The sequence below is a fragment of the Pagrus major genome, chromosome 1 (genome assembly GCF_040436345.1).
Source record: "Pagrus major chromosome 1, Pma_NU_1.0".
NCBI lineage: Eukaryota > Metazoa > Chordata > Actinopteri > Spariformes > Sparidae > Pagrus > Pagrus major.
The window spans coordinates 11,406,831-11,426,770 of NC_133215.1; the positions used below are offsets into that span (position 1 = coordinate 11,406,831).

The window sequence follows — 19,940 nt, forward strand, 5'->3', positions numbered from 1 at the left end:
ACACATGATTAAATAATCAATCAAAAAATAAGTGATATTAATCAGTAATAAAAATAACTATGTTGCAGCCTTCGCTCCTGTCCACCTCCCTTACATCTGTCTCTTCCTGTCCTCCTTATCCAGGCTGTAACAGGGAAGAGCTTTGGAGACAAGGACTTCCGCAGTGGATTGGAGAACGGCATCCTGTTATGCGAGTAAGCCTGTGACATCACTCCCACTCCGTTTTTGATGTCTGTAGTAGCAACGACACACGTAAATACCCCTCTGAGACTCAATAAATCTCTGCTTCTCCCCTCCTCCATGCAGACTGCTGAGTGCAATCAAACCAGGGCTGGTCAAGAAGATCAACAGATTGCCCACCCCCATCGCTGGGCTGGTAAGAGGACACTCTCCAGTGTGACATGCAGACCTGTAAGCCACCCTGTTCGTCAAAGTGATAAACTCTGACTGTCTCTGGTCCCCTGCTGTCTCCTGTAGGACAACCTGTCAGTCTTCCTGCGGGGCTGTGAGGAGTTGGGCCTGAAGGGCTCCCAGCTGTTTGACCCCGGGGACCTGCAAGACACGTCCATGCGAGCTAATCTCAAGTAAATAGGCGTGTGTTTGTCTGTGTGTGTGGCTTTAATTCCTGTTTATGTCCATTTTAATGTAGTATGACATGTCAGTAACACATGTCTCTCTCATCAGGGACTCTGACTGCAACCGCAAACTAAAAAATGTGAGTAATCATCTGCCCCTCTCTTTAAATTTCTTGCTTTATCTTCTCCGTCAGCGTGTTTAGCATTTATGAATATTCACCAAACCCCCCTGTATGGATGTCTCTCAGGTGCTGAACACAGTATTCTGGCTTGGGAAGGCTGCCAGTGGCTGCGCCTCCTACAGCGGCCCTACTCTCAACCTCAAGGAGTTTGAAGGGCTTCTCGCTCAAATGAAGGTGGTGAGTACACAAAGTGAAGAGGACAGTGCAGGAGGGGGAGGAGAAGGAGACAGACAGATAGCGGCACGGAGGAGGTGCGGGGGATGGATTTGTTAGTTTCCTGTCTTTGTTGGGGTGCGGGAGAGACGTGCAAGACAGGAGACACATTTTTGTTTTTGCTACACCACAGCTACTCCTATTTCAGGGAGAGACAGAAAGGAGAAACAGGATATGAGTTGAAAAAGAAGATACTCCTCTCTGCGTTTGATAGGCTAACCTTCACAGGATGCTCAAAGAAACTTCAGTATATACAAACAAAATGTGTTCACTCAGCTTTCTCATCCAGTTTGTTTCAGAAAATTTACTTTTTGTTTAATTTTCAGTCCATAGCTCATAGGAATCAAGTGTTTCTGTCTTTGTGTCTATCTGCCTGAGCACTATTGATATATTTTATTTGAATCATCATAATCATCATCATAATAATCATATATCATATCATAATAACATAATAATTATTAATTATTAATAACATAATAATATCATAAGACATAAGTCAGATGGCAGCGGAGATCTGCTACGCTGGATGAATATTCAAATACTTTTTTTTTGCTGTATTTGCCGTATTTTCCTTTGTTTATTTTGCTTCTTGTCTCCTTTCTCAACCCATGTATTGTCTCATCAGTGATGCATCATTCCTACTTTATACAGTTCTCCATCTATTTTCCTGATTGCTGATGTGTTTTGGTGCGCATGTGTGTGTTTTTAGGAGATTGAGGAAGGAGGGGAGAGTCCACAGAAACGCAGCGTTAGAGACAGCGGCTATGACTGCTGGGACTCTGAGAGGAGTGAGTCTCTCTCTCCACCACAACACACTCGCGACAACTCCCTAGACAGGTGAGAGAAATCTGTCAACACTCTCTCACACACACACACACACACACACACGCCCAAATATGTAGACGCACACACCAGAGGTGCAGCTGTGGATGTTTTCTACATTTTTGTAACTCAGTTTCAAACTTAAAAACTGGTCCCATTGATACAAAACTTACGTTTGCATTAAAGTAAATAAATAGTAAATATTGAAGTGTTTTCTTTTAATTTTGACAGCCTGGACTCCTTTGGCTCCCGCTCACAGCACAGCCCGTCTCCTGATGTGGTGAATCGTGGTAACAGTGATGGTTAGTTCTGATAAATGTCTTTCAAATAAGAAAAAAATCTGTTTCTCCCTGCTTCCAGTCTTCCAGCTAAGCTAAGCTACCCCCATACTTAAGGTACAAACATGCAAGTGGATATAAATCTTCTCATCTAACTCGAGAAATGGAAAAAAAATAAGCATATTTCCCAAAATGTTGAACCATTCCTTTAAGCAGAAATACAAAACCACTCATCCTTAAATAGTCTGACTGCTGTTCTCCAACATGTTGAGGTTTTGACCTTGGTATGTTTTGGCCAGTCTGGCAGGCTGTGGACAACAGCTGAACGTCTCACCCACAATGTGTGTGTGTGTGTGTGTGTGTGTGTGTGTGTGTGTGTGTGTGTGTCTGTGTCTGTGTGTGTGAGTGCCCCAGATGCAGCAGTTGTTGGCCTAAGTAGCAATCACTAGAGACTTGGACCTGGGAAACACAGGCTGGGGTCAACATCCTGCCTTTCATATGTGTGTGTGTGTGTGTGTGTGTTTGAGGGGAGTATCACAGGCATCCTGTTTGTGTCTTTTGTATTGACAGTGTGAAATGTGTGCAGCAGGGTGACAAGAAAAACACTATTCCAGAGACGCGAATAGACTCATTCCCTACATTCCTCGGAGGTCACAGAGAAAGTGTGCCGCCTCACCAACTAATATTTATTACCCGACAAGAAAAGACAGACATGGGATGTAGTTTGACCTAATCTGTCTGTATAAGTCTGTTTGCAGAATATTTAATAGATGTATGCTAAAAACCCTGACAAATGTTTGGCAAGAGAAGTAGTCATAGTTTCTCACTGTCTGCTATATAATCAGAATCAGAAATACTTTATTGATCCCCAAGGGAAAATCGGTATGTTAAAGATCTAGATAGAGAAGACAATAAAAAATAAGAGTAAGTAAAAATAAAGTATACAAGTAATAAAATATAAAATAACTGTAAAAACAAGAGCCAATTAAAAATGGTTCCTGACATACTTTCTAACCTTCATCACTCTTTGGCTTCCAGGGCGAGGCAGCGACTCGGAGGCCGATGCCCCCGGCAGGAGGCCAGATGTGCGAAAGGATGACATGTTGGCCAGGCGGACTGCCAGCAGTGAAGCAAGGAGCTCCATTCCCTTTAACCAGTTTCTACCCAACCGTACCAACGCCAGCTCCTACATCCCGACTCCACGTCGAAAACAGCATACAGAGGAGGGAGAGCAGCGGAGGTAATGATCAGTGCCATTAAGAATTCTGATTATTAAGTGTTGCAATGGAAAATACAAAAATGAAAAGAAGCAGAAGGTAAATTACACACAGACACACAAACTTCCTCATCCTTAATCTTTCCCTGACATTACACACCGCTCCTCAGTCACCTGGGACTATTCCACAAAACTCCCAAGACTGTCACTTGGGCACCTGAGAGCAATGGAGAAAAACTAAAACAGGAAGAGGAGAAGGCGACCAAGGAAGTGTTGGAGCAGAGGAGGCTGCAGAGGTTGGAGAAAGCAGGGATCAAAGTTCTGCCTGCTGCCGTTCGCTACAGCAGGTCAGGGAGGAGCGGCATGAGAGCAGTTGTGGTTTGACAGTTGTGGTCGTGTTCACTAACGGATCGTTATGATGGTAATTTTGTTTTTACGAGTGCTGCATTCACACTGGTGCTGTGGTTTGTGTAGATATCTGGTTGTGACAATCTGGCTTATTAATGATGATGAGGTATGTGTGTGTTGGCCAACAAATCCGACTAGCTGCTCGCTCCTGTTCTACTTGAGACTTCAGGCTTGACTTGCCTTTGTTTAAGTCTCGACTTGACTTGACTTGACATGCCACGCCAAGAAAAAGTACTTGAGACTTGCCTGAGACTTGGACCAATTGACTTGAATCACATGTCTGGTAAAGAATGCTTGCTTTTTTTACGCAACGGGGTCTTGCCAATAATATTTGTGGGTGCATGTCAAATACGAACTCACAAGATGGAACGCTGGATTTCTAATATTCTGTGAAATGACCTTGCAACGCCATCCCATCTCCAACCTCAGCCCTCCTACGACTGAAGAACAGCAAGTGAGGTCACCGTCGCCGAACATCATCCTTCGCTGTGATAATGACTTTTTGAGCTCTCAGAAATCTGCGTGGGACTCCCCCTCTGATGGGGAAGAGGAGGCGGTGGTGCGGAAAGTCCCAGATGTTCGTAAAGATGACCTGGCATCCAGACGAGGTCATCGAGGCCCTGTCGCTTCCAAGGTGCATCAGTTTGTCCCTCCACCTGTGTGTAGCGACAAAGACCTGGCGCGCTGGGAAGGCATTAGACGAGCCTCCCAGCAAACACTGCAGGAAAAGGAGAACAGGTTAGCTCATGCGTCATCGTGTGTGATGCTGTTTTTCTTCTATTTTCGCTAACTCACTGTTAAACATACTCTTCCTTTCTTTGGGTGTTGTGATCACTGGTGGTTTGACGTGTGTGTGTGTGCTCCACTTTGATGTGAAATATGTACCGTGTGATGCGTTCGTATCGGCTCTGTGACTGAACAGTGAGAAGGAAGCGGTCCCTGACATCATTACACGCAGAGACAACCCCTTCCTAAACTCCACCCCTCGCCACGAGGAAGAGGAGGATGAGGAGGAAGAGGGAGAAGAGGGAAAGGTTCAGGCGATGCCTAATAAGCAGAAGGACGACCTGGCTCAGAGGCGGGCTCAGAGTAGGCCCCTCCCTCACAGGGACGGACCAATGAGCTTTGTTTCTGCCTCCATGAGCCAGGCAGATATGCAGAAGTGGGAGAGGCTCAAGATGACTGAACCCAGGTGCCCAACACTCACTCTCTGTTGCAGCACACATGCAGTACAAATGCTGTATGTCAAGTGTGTGGTTGGTTGATGACTGTGCAGTATGTGTGAGTGAGCTTCTAGTTTTAGTGCCAGTTTTAAGCAGATCATTGCAGGCAGAAGATTAATCTGCAGAAAGAAGTTTCACCCCACTGGAGAGTTCACTTGCTAGTTTTTAAACCTGAAAAAACTGGCTTGAATACATTGGGTACCTTCTTTCAAATGCCCTCCTAGTTTAATCCTCTCTAAACCACTGCAAAGTACGTATAATTTAAAAGCACAAAGTGTTTATCTGTGTCAGCTAAAATCCAAATATCACTGCACCAACTGCTTATTTTGTAACAGGCATGCACACAAGACAGAACAAATAAAATAACAAACAAAATCTTACATTTTTTGACAGTAAGCTAAATAGAAGTATCACGACTGACAAAAAAGGGTTTAACAATACTGAACACTTAATTTTCGGTATGTCATTTTCAGGCTGGTGCACAAAAAGGGGTGCTTGTAGGGCTCGGTGAATATTTTTATTACCTAGAGCCTAAGTCACAAAAAAATATAGCTGAAATAGTTCATTCACCATTTTCTAGGAGTTATGAAGAGAACTATTTCTTGGCTGGGGGCTGTTGCCGGCCAACCAGCGAATGCTCCAGGAAGTTATTTATAATTACTTAAATAACCTCAAAATATATCTTCATGTCTACTTGTCAATATTCAGTTTCAGGTCTGTTCTGTCATAAGTCTCTTGTATCCTTTTGTAAGCAGGCATTTATGTCCTCAGACTTATTTTCCCTTCTCTTCTTTTCTCTGTTGCTCCCCATGTTCTCATCTGCTTGTTTATTCTCCTCACTATTGTGCACTTCAGTCCTCTTCAGTCTTCTTTGACAGGCATTGAAACAGAGCAGGGAACTGGCCGGTGTGTATGAGACTCTGTGTGTGTGTGACCAGAAGAGAGGCGACTGTTGGCTGTGAGCACTGCCTCGGCTTTGTTTTTCTCTCCCCGTGCTGATGTCATTAGATAGGATAAAGAGTTTTTTGTGCTCCCAGAGGAGCAGCATTTTCTACCAGGAAAATTTGGCTACCTCGATTGGATAAAAAGCCTGGTGTGTATGTGTGAATGCACATGTGTGTTTAAGGGATTTAAATACACAACATGCTTTGTCCCCTTCTGTCCATCCACACTTCCTGTCTGATTCACCATTTCCACCTCATCCTTCCTTTGTCTTCACAGTCTGATCCTCTGTGTCTAGTTGCTCATGATCTCTTTTTCACCCTCTTTCCTCCGGCTGGCTGTTGTTGTGTGTGCATTTGTGTTTGTGTACGTGTCTTCATGTGTGAGATTGTATGTACAGTGAGGCTAGCCCGGCCCCTGTGTGTCAGGCTTGTCTGGAGAAAAATTATGGAAGTCCTTTCAGCGGATCAGCAAAGGCTGGACGAGGTCATGGCAAAGTTGTGACCTTTGGGGGCGTGACTGAGATCGAGCAGCCAATAGACACAGTCACGTCAAGTGAAGGGGAGGAGACGGAGTTGCTAAGACGACTCCTTTCCAAGGCAACTGTAGCCATGCCTACCATTGGCCTGGGCTCCCAGCTTTCAGAGCGGGAACGCAGGTATGGACGAGGCCAAATACAAGACGACTGAATCCAAAGCCTTTTGCATTAGTGTGGGCTGTTTTGAGGAACAAACAGGTCCCTCTCTATCCTATTACTTATTAAACCATTTCATTTAATTGCTTGTTGATGTCATTTTGGAAAAGTTTTACTTTTCAGGCATATTTGAATGAGTAAATTAGGTAGTTTGGATGCACCTCCCTGCAGTGAACTGATTTGCGTGTAGTTTTAATAAGAAACAAAGGTACACAAACTCTCAAACTCACGCTCATCTAATATATCAGTACTGGCACATATGTCAGTAGATAAATAACAAGGAATTGCAATCGAGAAATATCATGAGACTTGTCAACCAAATTCTTGCTATTCTAATGACGTTTTTTTCTGTCTATCTTATGTTTTATTTGAAACAGAGTATTGGCCAATATATAAGATTGTTGTAACTCTCAATATGGGGTGGGCGAACTGATGATTTCAGATCATGATCGATTTTGAAGGCATCCACAATTGACTTTTCTTGGGAATTGTAGAGATTGCGCTATTTAACGTCCTCTTAAGTCTGTTTCCAAACTTCACATCATCTAATTTACTAGCAGGGCTGCACTATGTAAACAACCCTTTGGAGTGATGACTGGAATGCTGACTGGACGAGGGCAAATAAATATGGGGCATCATATCACCAGTAACTGCTAAGTGCTGCTAACTATATTCTTTTTATACATCCATGACTGTTAGCTCAGTTAGCTGTGCAGCTAGCCAGACAAGCAGTATTGGTGTTTACATCGCTAGCTCAGGAGCATTGGACTGCTAGGAGAAAGAGGTTTTCAGGCCCTAGTTTTTGGTATAATGTCAAAACTGTTATTTCTTCACATTCTGTTGATAATGTTAGCAAATTTTTTAATGTTTACACTAAAACAGACATCGTGCACTTTTAACAATGAAACACGAGTTATTTTAGCGGCTTAGCAGATAAGAAGCTTGTGCCAAAAAGAACTGTCTTTAATGCAATATTGTGTTTTAATGGTACATGTGGAGAAATGTATAGGCTATTCAAGTCTGGCTATAGTCGATAGGACATTTCAAAATTGAGTAAATAGATTGCAATCTAGGTTGTGGATCATGATTGGGATTAAATAGGTCATGGCATTATCTTTTGGCCAGATCACCCACCCCAGTAGCTGTATCCGCCTCACAAATCCTGGTCAGGCCATAGAGACAACCTGTAGCAAATGCACAATGATTGCATTTTTTTGTAACATTTTTATGAACTTTTCTGAGATATAACACAATCTGTTCACTTCTGAGATTTGATTCATAAGTTTTACCTAAAATCAAAACATGTCACTTTATAGATGGAGACTCTGATGGTCAAAGTGCTTGTTCTTGCTCAAAATGTCATCACAGGTCTTTGTTTTTTTAAGATTTGCATCAGTTTTGCATGTTTCTTTTAACCCTCATTTGTTGCTAAGACACTCCCTTGAATGGATTCTAGTTTGATTTTTTTCTCATTTACAATCTGTATTCTGCACTCTTAGTGATCACACGTGAGCCACTTTTCTGCTTGTTCATGCCTGGATTTGAAGATAGCTGCATGTTTGGGTGTAAATTATCCATCGTTGTTGCTGCGGTTTGAGCTTTATGTGATGCTCTCACAGCCAGGTAGATGGAGCCGACCTCAACCAAACTACCCCTTCCTCTGCTGTCCCCCCCAAAACTCCTTCCTCTCCTGCTGAGCTGGATGCACGTCTGGCTCAGTATGAACAGAGAACATTGGAGGAGGATGAGGAGGAGGAAGAGGAGAGGATCCCAGATCTTCAGAAAGACGACATGATGGCGAGGAGGACAGGAGTTTTCCATAAACAAAGCGCTGCCCCTGGGATTTACAACCGTTTCCTGCCTTTGCCCGCCTCCAAACGCTGCACACAAGGGGAGGTCACCACTGATGCTGCTCCGCGGAGCAAAAGGGAAGTGCTGGCAGAGAGGAGCAAGATACTGAACGCCAGGTGGGCTGAGATGTGTGTGTCTAACAGCATGAGGAGGCTCTAATACTTTGTGTGGTTTACATCCTCAAAGAAATTCACCAGCTTGATGTTTAGTTATTTCAATTATAGAAGTTTCCCTCATAGAGCGGAGCAACAGCAACCCAGAGCTCCCATGGAAACACCTCAACCGCACCCTGACACGGCTGTGATCCGAACAACGTCTCACGGCGAATGTGACAATGATGACGATGAGTATGGTGAAAACGAGCCTTTGCCTGACCTGGAGAAGGACGACATGATGGCTCGAAGGACCAGATCATTCCAGAAACCGAGTGCAGCCAAAACTAATCAGTCCACCAAGCAGTTCCTGCCGGTTCCTGGATCTGTTAAGTACAGTGTCGCTCCAGTGTCTGCGATGAAGCCGCTACACAACAGACCTAAGCTCACAGAGAAGATGGCTAGTGGAAGGTATTTACTCGATGTTTGAATGAAGAGATAACTTCTGCAATTAACAAAGCACAGTTCACTGGCAAAGATGAGGGTTTAATTAAGTCGACATGTTATATGATCTGCAGTTCTAACATTAATAACTCTCTGTGGATGATTTATAGTTGATCCGAGTTGACTTTGGTTCCCTGCCCGCATGTTTGAGTGCCCTCAGCTGGATGCCTGATGTGGTTTAATTTGTGTTATTTGTATATGAAAGAACTGGTCGACTTTGATTTGTTCTTGTGGTCGGATTCCTGGAGCTCTGGTTCTCATATGACTTGGCAAAGTTTGTGCTTGGTTTGGACTTACGGTATATGGCCTTTTGTTGTTGTTGTTGTTGAGGTTTAACCTTGGATCTGTTTGGCATGACTTTGGTTGTAGTTATAATTGAGTATGAAGCTTTTTATTTATCTTTGTATGTAAAGTGTAAATCACCACTGAATCACTTCACAAAAACAGCCGCTGCTCTACTCTCTTGCATTTGAAACTCTTGGATTAGTTTGCCCAAATTACACAATCCTTTTTTTGTTTTTCTATCTATGTGTCATTTTTGAATGTCCATTATATTAGGATGGAAACATGCTGATATCTCACAACCTCAGCAGATAAAAGCTGAACTATCTGCATGACTAGATACCATAAGACGTAAGTGGGAAAATATATTTTTGACACTATTGTGACACCAACTACTGGGGTGTGCTCAAAAAAGTTTCAGCAAACAGAGAGCAGAGCAGCTGCCTTTTTCTTGCTGTGTGTGATGCAGTCTTCATTTACGCTGTATTTCCTGGTAATCTCGGTTTTGTCACTGGATTTTAGCAGCATCGTTACCGTGCGAGCAGAACCTCAGGCCCCACCCTCCAAAGCCCCAACCCTCCCTCAGAGTGCAGGGCTGAGGGAGAGGCAGGAGGAGGATGGAAAGCACGAGGGAGACATCCCTAACACTTCTGTCACAGATGTGACGGAGCCTCTCTCTCCTCCATCGCTCACCTCTCCACCCAGTCCTGCTGCTGCCCAGACCTGTAAGGTGGAGGCAGAGTTGGAAAAGCAGAAAGTGGAGGAAGAGGTGGAGGTAAAGGTGGAGGAGAGAAAGAGGATTGTGAATGAGGAACCACGAAAGAAACCCTTCTGGCTGGATGACGATGATCTGCCTCCTATAATGTGAGATGCCCGTTGAACTGTTTGCATGTGCCTTCATCACTTCCCTTCTCAGATTTAGCTCTGATATTCATCCAACCTGTGTTTATGTCACTTAACATCTGAGAAAGGAAGTGAACGAGAGCCAAATTATTACTGTCTACTGTTTGTTTGTTGTGCTTCAATAATGGCAAGTTGTAAGTAGAAGCCTCCCCTTGGGATGTGAAGAGTTACGTTAGCATTACACCCTGCTACTGCCCATTCCCCTCACTGCTCTTTCCTCTCATTCACTTTATTCTGTTATTGTTTTAGGATGAGCCGGCGAGTTGCTTTTTTGTCTGAGGACACTGAGTAAGTCTTTGGCGTGAAACCGGATCGGCCTTTGCATGATACCAATAAATACACACTGTGCACGTTCAATTTTAATTGGTATACTCCAAAAATATACGACACACTGACATTATTCTCATTACAGTGTCTTGTCACATCTTTACTAACATCAAGGTTTTTTAGTTTTTGCTTTTAATGTTATTCTGTTTTGCACTTTTTTGGTTTAAATCCACAAGCTCATGTAGACTATACAACTAACAAATTGTTATTAAGTTGAATGAATTTGTTTGGTTTGTCGAAATAAAAGTTTTGTTTGCTCACTTTCTTGTTTGATTTCTTTGTGACTAGTTTATGAAAACAGTAACATATTTTTGTTACTGTGTGGAGCAACACATACACAACTAATATAAATCCACTATATACAGAAAATAACAGTGATGTAATGTTTATGTTAGTGGACTTTTATTAGTTGTGTATAAATATGTCTTGCTTTGTGGGCATATCTTGTAGAAATATGTTGTTTGTTTATGTCATCTGTTAATTTTGAAAAGGCGGCAGGGTTTTCTTCCTCCCTGTTCCTTTTCAACCGTGGAATGTGTTTTATTTTCTTGGATCAGAGTGCAAACGTTTTTTGTTTTTGTTTTGGAAATATTCACTGAATTGACCCAATGAATGAATTAAAATGTCATATCCACTGTTTTCCAGATTCAAGTTGGACAACGTGAATATTTTTGGTCAAGTAACTCATTCATTTATCCAAGATTATACTTTCTTTTTCCTCTGTAGGAGTGTGAGCATGGGTGACATGCTTAACGAGGATGAGGTGGGACTCTTACCAACGCTGAGCCAATCAAGACATGAGCGCATGCATGAACAGTACAACAGCTTTATGGAAGAAGATGACCACTGGCAAGACGTAAGAGACTTAAGAGAGCATGTAGTGTCTGTAATCCAACAGCAACAAAGCCGCAAAATAGCATTAGAGATGTTTTCAAATTCTCTCTCATTTTTATTGAAACGGCACTTTAACCTGACTTTTTCAATTTTTTTTTTTAAATATTTTTTTTATTTGTTGGTTACTCTATTATTTCTGTTGCAGAAGACAACAACTGTTAAAGCATTGTAATCTTGAAACCAGGATTTTCCTCAGACTATAGTCATACCATCAAAATCTATAATCGTTGCATCCCTTCCTTTGACAGGACTTGACTCGCTGGAAGAATCGGCGTCGCAGCGCGTCCCAGGAACTGATCAAGAAAGAGGAAGAGAGGAAGAGGATAGAGAAAAGGATGAAGGATGAGGCAAGTGAGCGCAGCAAGAGGAAAAGCATCAAGACCTACAAAGAGATCGTTGAGGAGAAGTAAGGAGGATATTATGGCTTTGAGCCCTCTTTAAAAAAGTAACTTACAATATCAAAGACTCAGAATTCTTTAATTTTTTCTACTTGTCTTTTCTAGAGAGCGCAGAGAGGCAGAGTTGTGTGAAGCCTACAGGAATGCAGCGACTCCAGAGGAGGCAGCCGTGGTTTTACAGCGCTATGCTCTTCGCTTTACCATCAGTGATGCAACACTGGACAGCCTAAAACTGCCCAGATCCACTTCAAAACCCAAACAGGACCCACTTCAGGTGGACAAGGAGCACAAAACGACATCACCTGTTAATGACTCTGAAACAACAGAACCGCTGCACAAACCAGAACCAACAATAACGGACCAGACGCCAACAGAACCTGAAGAGATGGAGGCGGATACAACTCTTCAGCATGAGTTGTCATTGTCTGTCTCCTCCAGCTCCCCTACGCCCGTCAGTCCTCTCAGCCCGGTCACAAACAAAGAAAATGTGCCACCTCGGTCACTACAACTTAACGAACCTCAATCCATACCGACAGAGTCTCCAACCACACAGCAAAAACAACCGATTACAGGAGATGCAAAGCCTCAAACCAAACCCCTTTCACCTCAGATTGCACAAGCGCAGCCTCACACCACACCGCCTGTACACACACTTCCCTCTCCTTCAGCTGTATCCCCCAGACCCGTCCCCATGCTGGCAGCCAAGCCCTACTGCCAGCCCAGGAGCACACAGTCTGGACACAAACCTGTCAAGGTGAGGGCTCCATAACACTCTGTCATACCTGTCAGCATCATCTGATACTCCATTGTTCCACCTCATTGCCTCACCTCATACTTACTGAAAAGGAAGTGTTTGTTGTTTTAACATTTTTAATTCTTACTCCTCTGACATGGAGGCTGCTTTTAGCTATCTGCATACAGTTTGAGTAATAATTTTAGTACATACTTGTTTTTTATCCTAATTGCTATGTATGTGTCCCATTCAGATGGATGGGTTGGTGCGAGTGAACGGAGAGGCGACAGAGGATGTATCTGTTCCCACTCCACCTACCGCTGCTCAGCACTCACCACAGGAAATCAAAGATGTTTCCTCTGAGCATCCAGAGAAAGATGTTCCCTCCAAACAGTCGGAGAAAGATGTTCCCTTCAAACAGACGGAGAAAGATGTTCCCTTCAAACAGACGGAGAAAGATGTTCCCCTCAAACAGACGGAGAAAGACGTTTGCTCCAAAGAGATGGAGAAAGATGTTCCCCTCAAACAGACGGAGAAAGACGTTTGCTCCAAAGAGATGGAGAAAGATGTTCTCTCCAAAGAGACGGAGAAAGACGTTTGCTCCAAAGAGATGGAGAAAGATGTTCCCTCCAAACAGACAGAGAAAGATGTTCCCTTCAAACAGATGGAGAAAGATGTTCCCTCCAAACAGACGGAGAAAGATGTTCCCTTCAAACAGATGGAGAAAGACATTCCCTCTGAGCAGATGGAGAAAGACGTTCCCTCCAAACAGATGGAGAAAGATGTTCCCTCCAAACAGATGGAGAAAGACGTTCCCTCTGAGCAGACTGTGACCAATCCTGTGGAGCAGACGCCTCTTCCACAGGCAGAAAAGTCCACTTCAGGCTCTGCCATCAGCTCCCTGATTGGAGGCCGAAACTGTATCATCACGACAACTATTGTGACAGAACTCACTCATGTGGAGCCGTATCACCCTGATATCCAAAGCAATGGACAGGTAAGATTATGAGTGACATGTTAGAGGATTATATCTTTGTGTTTAAGTCCATTCAATACAATTTTCTACCTGTATAAATTTGGTTTTTAGGGGTTGTTTTGTGTGAACTGTTTTCATGAATTTTCCATGCTGGTTCACTCAAGTGTTTATGGAACGCCCCGACACCTGAGACACAAGAGTCAGCTGTTGATTCTTACCATTCATGAGCTACAGTAGCTGAAAATTAAACCCAGGGGATGAACTGGGAGCAAGCTTAGGTACAGTTAAAAACAAAAGGATATTATGACTTTAGATGCATTAAAATGTTGCGGTTCAGCAGCTGACTCTGGTTTTAGGAGCACTCTCGTTTCCTCCAAGAAATCATTGTTTTATCTTCATTATTACAAAAATGAGAACACAAACAGAAAGGAGAGAGAAGAGAATAAAGTTTAATGTGCCCTCAGGGAAATTTGTCTTAGATGCCGCACTGCAGTGCAAAAACAATAAAACATAATATACAGTTCAGATGAAAAACAACTAAAAGAAATGTCTACAGGAGTACATTCATGTGCACTTTGTAAAGTTTAAAACACCAAATTTAAGTAGAAAAGAAGGTTTTGTTTTGGTTCAATTCGTCTTGAGGGGCGGAGAAGCTTGAACTCACAGTGGAGAGACAATGAGCCTGACCTAAAACACTCGTCAGCTGTTCACTGTGATGGATGGTCTATGTAAAGCAAGTTTCGACTCTTCAGGAGGTTGATTTTAATACCACATTTACATAAACTCAAGCCAGCAACTGCCTGAAGTAAAAACACAGAGTAAAATCAAAAATACTCAAACCATCGTGTGTTTTAGACTTGAAACAATAAGCATGGTTCATTAATTTTAAATGGACAAATAGAGACAAGATCCATTTTCCAGGTAATGTTTTATTCATTTAGTTGAATATTTGACTTTCAGGTCAATGGTACTGTGGTGTTATGTGAGAGACCAGCAGAGGAAAAAAAGGCTCAGCCAGCTGCATCACCGAACAGCATGCAGGAATATTCTCCCACTGTCACAGGTGAAACTAAACAAATAAGAATAAGTTGGAGATGTTCTGTATCATTTCTTATAGCAGATGTTAATTTCATCTCTGTATTTCTTTCTGTCTCTGCCACAGAGGGACTTGAGGAGAGCAGTGTGTCTGTGAGTATCTCCGAGCAGCTCCAGCTTGTTTTTTTTCTGTTTCTCCTTCATTCTTGAATTTGACCCTGTCCTGACCCTTTGTCTCCAGTAGTCGCTGTAGTCAGACTTGTCCTCTCACCTTTCCTCTCTTTCTGTCCTTTGGTCCGTATACGTGTGTGTGTGTGCGATTGTTGGTTGGGTCTGGGTAGATTGAGACCCCCATGTTGAACTTGGCTAAACGTGTTAATCACTGGGTCTGGGACCCCAATGAGGAGCGTAAACGCCTGGAAAGTTGGCAACAGGAGCAGGAGCGTCTCCTACAGGTACACTGGTGGAATGGTGTGTAAGTGCATGTACTGGCACAGGATGTTCTGGATATAAATGTGTATGCGTTGATGTGTGTGTTATATGTGTCTTTTTGTTCATGCAGTATTTAACATGTGCAATGTTTCTGTGTAGGAGCAGTACCAGAGAGAGCAGGAGAAGCTGAAGAAGGAGTGGGAGAAAGCTCAGCTAGAGGTGGAGGAGGAGGAGAGGAAACACAATGAAGAGGTATAATCACACACAAACTGACAAACACAAAAAATCAATAGCATCACTGCTTTTCTAACATGTTGTGGCTTTATGTTGTTTGTCTAAATTTTCCAGGAGAGGAGGATCCTAGAAGAGACTGTAACACCCCTCAATCCCACCGGTTTGTTAAACCAACAGTCAGGCCAGACCGTGACAACTTCTTCAGCTCCAGAAAATAACGAGACAAAAGGAGGAAACGTTCCTCTACAGCAAAACGGCGAAAGAATCTCCACAGGGAACGATGATCAGCATGCGTCCAAGCTGCATTTCTTCCAGGGTGAGATACACACAGACATACAAATTGATATGCAGGAGGTGTGGACATCTCATCATCATCAACATCAACAGTTGTTTATTCAGGGAAAACTGACTGAGCATTAAGCTCTTTTACAGCAATGCCCTGAAATCACATTCATGCGGGCTTTATGGTAACAACCTAATAACACTAAAGAAATCAACAAGCCTAAAAAAAGCAAATAGTTCAATAAAAGCAAATAACTAGCAAACATGTCTGGCAGAATGATGTACGGCAATAAAAACAGTGAAACGATCTACAGACACATAAATGCTCAGCAATAAAAGTTTATTGTGATGTATTTTTGTAGATTCTGTATGTGATGGTGAACCGTCAAAGAAACAGGAACTGTGGAAGACGGCTTCTCTGGACCGCAACCCTCAACTAAACCAGCCACATATTGTTAAAAGGTATGTCAGGATGCTTTGTGCATGTTTGTTGGGTCTTTTAGGTCACTTATTGCTGCATTTCTGTCCTCAATGCACGTGAACTTGTTCTCATTGACTTGTTGTAGTTGCCTTTTCGTTGCTACTCTTATTTTACATTTGAGCTGACCAAGTAATAAATCTTCATTGTTACACAGTGAGACACAGTCCAAAAGCTCCCCCTACAGGCTCTGTAACAGACATGACATCACTGACAAACTTCTCCTCTCTATTTTCATCAAAATAAAACAATAAATCAGTTAACAACATGAACACACATACCAAAAGATTTAACAGTGCATACTTTACACTTAGTATAGTACCCACTACATATGCAGCTTTTCCAAAATAATACCCACTGTGGATACAAGTGAGACTTGTGAGCTGATGCTTAGCTTAAATGCTTAACTCCTGTAACAGTAGCAACAGCAAAAGTACCTGATGTTTGCTAATGCTAACACTAGCTACCATAAGCTTATGGTCATACCAGAACAAGTTGACTGAAGGCTTTATTTCTTTGAGAAGTTACTTAAATAGTCATTAATTGATATTTCATGACATGTGTTAACTAATCAAATAAAGTCATAGTGACTTGATCATTTCCTCATGGTGAGCAGCAGGGAGTCACATTAAAGCCCACATTTAAACATCATGTGTATGTCAAACACTTGTGTTAGCCATGTTTTCCTATTGAACTGAATGCCAAGATTTTAAAGATCCAAGGGCAGGAAGTACTGCACGGACGTGTTTTATGCCCACATGGCAAACATTTGAATGGTGGATTTAATTGAATTATTCTACTGCTGAGAGAGACAAAAAATGTGCTTATCACTTCTGCGCCGTGAAAAATGCTCAGTTGATAACTAGCACTTTGTTTTTCATGTGAAAAAAAAATTGACTCTTCTGAGTTCACTGACACATCTTGCAAACATATTCCTTGGCCTTTCTCTGTGGAGAGTGCACGTCCTCCCCATGTTTGCTTGGGTTTCCTCTGGGTGCTCCGGTTTTCCCCCACCATCAAAACATGTACAGTATGTTGGGTTAACTCTCCTGTCAGTGCCTTTGATCAAGTCACTGGCATAGAACTGGAGTTGGTCTGAGAAGTGCTTTTCAGAGATGGGTTAAATGCAGAGAACGCGTCGTACTGAGTATGATTGTATGAGATAAATAAAGATTCTTCTTATTTGTCTGCTTTTTCAACCACAGGTCTGAATCACATGATGTTGTAACAAGCACGCAGCAGTCCTCCCCTTCATCACCTCAGCCTCCTTCACCCAGCAGGTAATGATGCAGGCACACAGACACAAAAACATCTCTGAAAGAATCCTCGAAATTAGAGCTTGTATCTGAATAACCCATCTGTTTTTTGGCTTCTCGCTGTGTGTGTAGGTGTGTTAGTGGGAAGAGATTATGTTCTGGTTGTTCTCAACCACTGGGAAAAGGAGCTGCCATGATCATCGACACACTGGGACTGTTTTTCCACATGCAGTGTTTCAAGGTACTTTATTGTTCTACTGCGCTCATGTACAATCATTAGAAAACTTTATTTTACTTTACACAGAGGAAGCATTTGGCTTCTGTATAAAGGTTTTGAAGATGTTTACTAAAGCATACACACTCCATCATAATTATCTCCAGGGTAGCATGCACACATTAAAAAAGAAAACGGAATGATTGCTGATGTACTGCAGGAATAAAAAGCTAATACTCATCTTTAATGTTTATAAGACACATGTAAACATTTGATAGCTTATCTGAAACTATCCCCTCTGTGTTTAATGTGAACTGTGTTCCTCTTCTTCAGTGTGGAGTGTGTAAGGGGCAGCTTGGAGACGCCACTGCAGGGACTGATGTACGGATTCGTAACGGACTGCTCAGCTGTCATGAGTGCTATATTGCATCTCGGGGTGAGAGCACATGCAATCAAAATCAGTCAATGAAGATCCGAAACTTGTTTATAAGTTATGAGAGCAGACTTTAACACATTTTCATGCGTGTGTTTGCAGGCAGAGGTCAGCCCACCACGCTATGATGACCTTCATTTGAACTGTCGACGTCAGTGATTGGGCAGAGAAGAACCTTGAATCACATCCTGGAACATTCTGGAAACCTCCTCCTCGAATCATCGTCTTTTCCTGAAATGCACAAACAGCTTTATGGACGTCACTGAGAGCAAAACTGGACTGACATGTGGACTGAGTGACACAACATCACGTGCACATACAGTACAGTGTGTGTGCTTCCTAACTGTACACATGTATACACTTCGTTTAATATGCGTAGCATGGATTTAATCAAGAAGTCAGTGTGTTTAGGCCTTTGCACATCCATCCTCGGCACAGCAAAGACACAAAAATAAGGATCTGCTCCGTCACAAGCTTAACATGTTGCGCTAAAAGCTGAACACCAGTGTCTTCAACACATCAGTCTCAAACCCATGACTCGTTAACTCCTGCTTCTGCACTGATCATTTGACTCCACTCTCGCTGAGTGGTGACGTAAAGTGGTTTGGGTTGGATGACCTGAAGTAGCTTGACCATTATAATGCCTTACTCATCGTCATACGTAATTTCTTCTCATTCATTTTGGGTTTTGTGTTTACAGTTTTGCATGAAAGAAGAACATATATAAGTTATTGTGAGTATCGCTCAGATGGAGTAGTGTGGGTTTTTTGATGTATCTCCTCAACTTTAACTTTCCTCCTGTATGTTGTACATCCTCATGCTATTTTTGACATTTTTTGGGCATCTTGCTAACTTACACCAGCTTTTTTCTTTATAATTCATTTTACAGGAATGAGAATGCATGTTATTAATTATACTTGTTCTTTGGATTTTAAATATTTTCCCTTTAAGATGTTTATCTTTTATTCTCATAGATTGACTGCATCCGAATCAGTGCCTTATGTAACGAATGCGAGGACGAGCAGTGTATGTGCAGGAGTAGTTCACACTCACACAGACCTCAGGGTCTCGGCACATTGTGTGTGTGTACGTGCGTGTATGAAATAATGCATGTAAAGGTATGTATGCGATGTGTGATTTGACTTGAAGCACAGTTCCATACCAGCAAAAACATTTTAGATGGATCAGCATCTTCTTATCACCTGCTCTCCTTCCTTCCCATATGAGCTAAACCAATGACACAAAGTGATTTGCTGCTTCCCTGTTATTTTCTCCCCCCGTATTATGACAGTAAACAATGTCCTCCAATCTCTCCTCGTCTGCCTCTATCACAAGTGTTGCCTCCCCAGAGTCTGAGCTGATAGTCTCTCTCCTCTGCGTGTGATTGCATCTGTCTGGACACCTGACAGCAGCTTCATCATTCAGAGGAACAGAGCGCTCAGTTCATTGTCTTTTATAGCAAGTGTATGTTTATCAATAAAATATTTTAAATTGGATGCTGTTTCTCTTGTTGAGTTTTCTTTTTTAGGTAAAGAAATGAATCCACTCTGATAGAGTAGATGGTATAGATCAACATATAAACAATGGTGGAAAAAAGTACTCAGATCATTAACTTAACTAAAAGTAGTAATAACCAGTGGTGTAAAGATACCCAAAAGAGATCGTGTTATTACTTGTTACTTTGGGAAAAGTGAAAGTCATGCATACAAATAGTACTTGAGTAAAAGTCCTTAAGTATCTGATATAAAAATGTACTGATGTATCTTAAGTATATTATAAAATAATTTAAAAATGTGCTACTTTTTACTGTCATTCAGCAAGCAATCTGCAAAGTAACCTGTAGCTATATCAGTTATATCAGCTACATCATTTCAAAAATATATTGTTATTATTATTATTATTATTATTATTATTATTATTATTATTATATTTTACTGCTATTCATTATAATCAGCAGAAATCTGTAATCATAATCAAATTGCCGGAATTATTGTGCTAGGAACCAAAGTTCAAAGAGACCGGCACCAGAAAGTAGGGGAACCGGAAGTGTACTAAATATCTAC

At 42.1% G+C, this 19,940-nt stretch overlaps 1 protein-coding gene across 1 annotated transcript; it reads left to right on the forward strand.

The window, feature by feature from the left end:
- Positions 1–511: 511 nt before the first annotated feature.
- LOC141006428 (LIM and calponin homology domains-containing protein 1-like) lies at positions 512–19,373 on the forward strand. The gene is made up of 19 exons (XM_073478640.1): positions 512–584; positions 685–715; positions 824–934; positions 1,680–1,807; positions 2,024–2,094; positions 3,109–3,310; positions 11,239–11,368; positions 11,655–11,812; positions 11,910–12,558; positions 12,791–13,534; positions 14,474–14,576; positions 14,676–14,701; positions 14,890–15,003; positions 15,140–15,232; positions 15,329–15,530; positions 15,859–15,958; positions 17,363–17,471; positions 17,778–17,880; positions 17,980–19,373. Exons 1-19 carry the CDS (start codon positions 568–570, stop codon positions 18,003–18,005), a joined length of 3,117 nt encoding a protein of 1,038 aa, XP_073334741.1. The 5' UTR covers positions 512–567; the 3' UTR covers positions 18,006–19,373.
- The last annotated feature ends 567 nt before the right edge of the window (positions 19,374–19,940 follow it).

What these genes read in the sequence shown, in the direction of transcription:
- LOC141006428 (XM_073478640.1), top strand. An exon ending in GAGGAGGGAGAGCAGCGGAG is followed by an intron (nt 3,311 to 11,238) that starts GTAATGATCAGT and finishes TTTCCTCTGTAG; the next exon opens with GAGTGTGAGCATGGGTGACA. An exon ending in AGCAGGAGCGTCTCCTACAG is followed by an intron (nt 15,004 to 15,139) that starts GTACACTGGTGG and finishes GTTTCTGTGTAG; the next exon opens with GAGCAGTACCAGAGAGAGCA.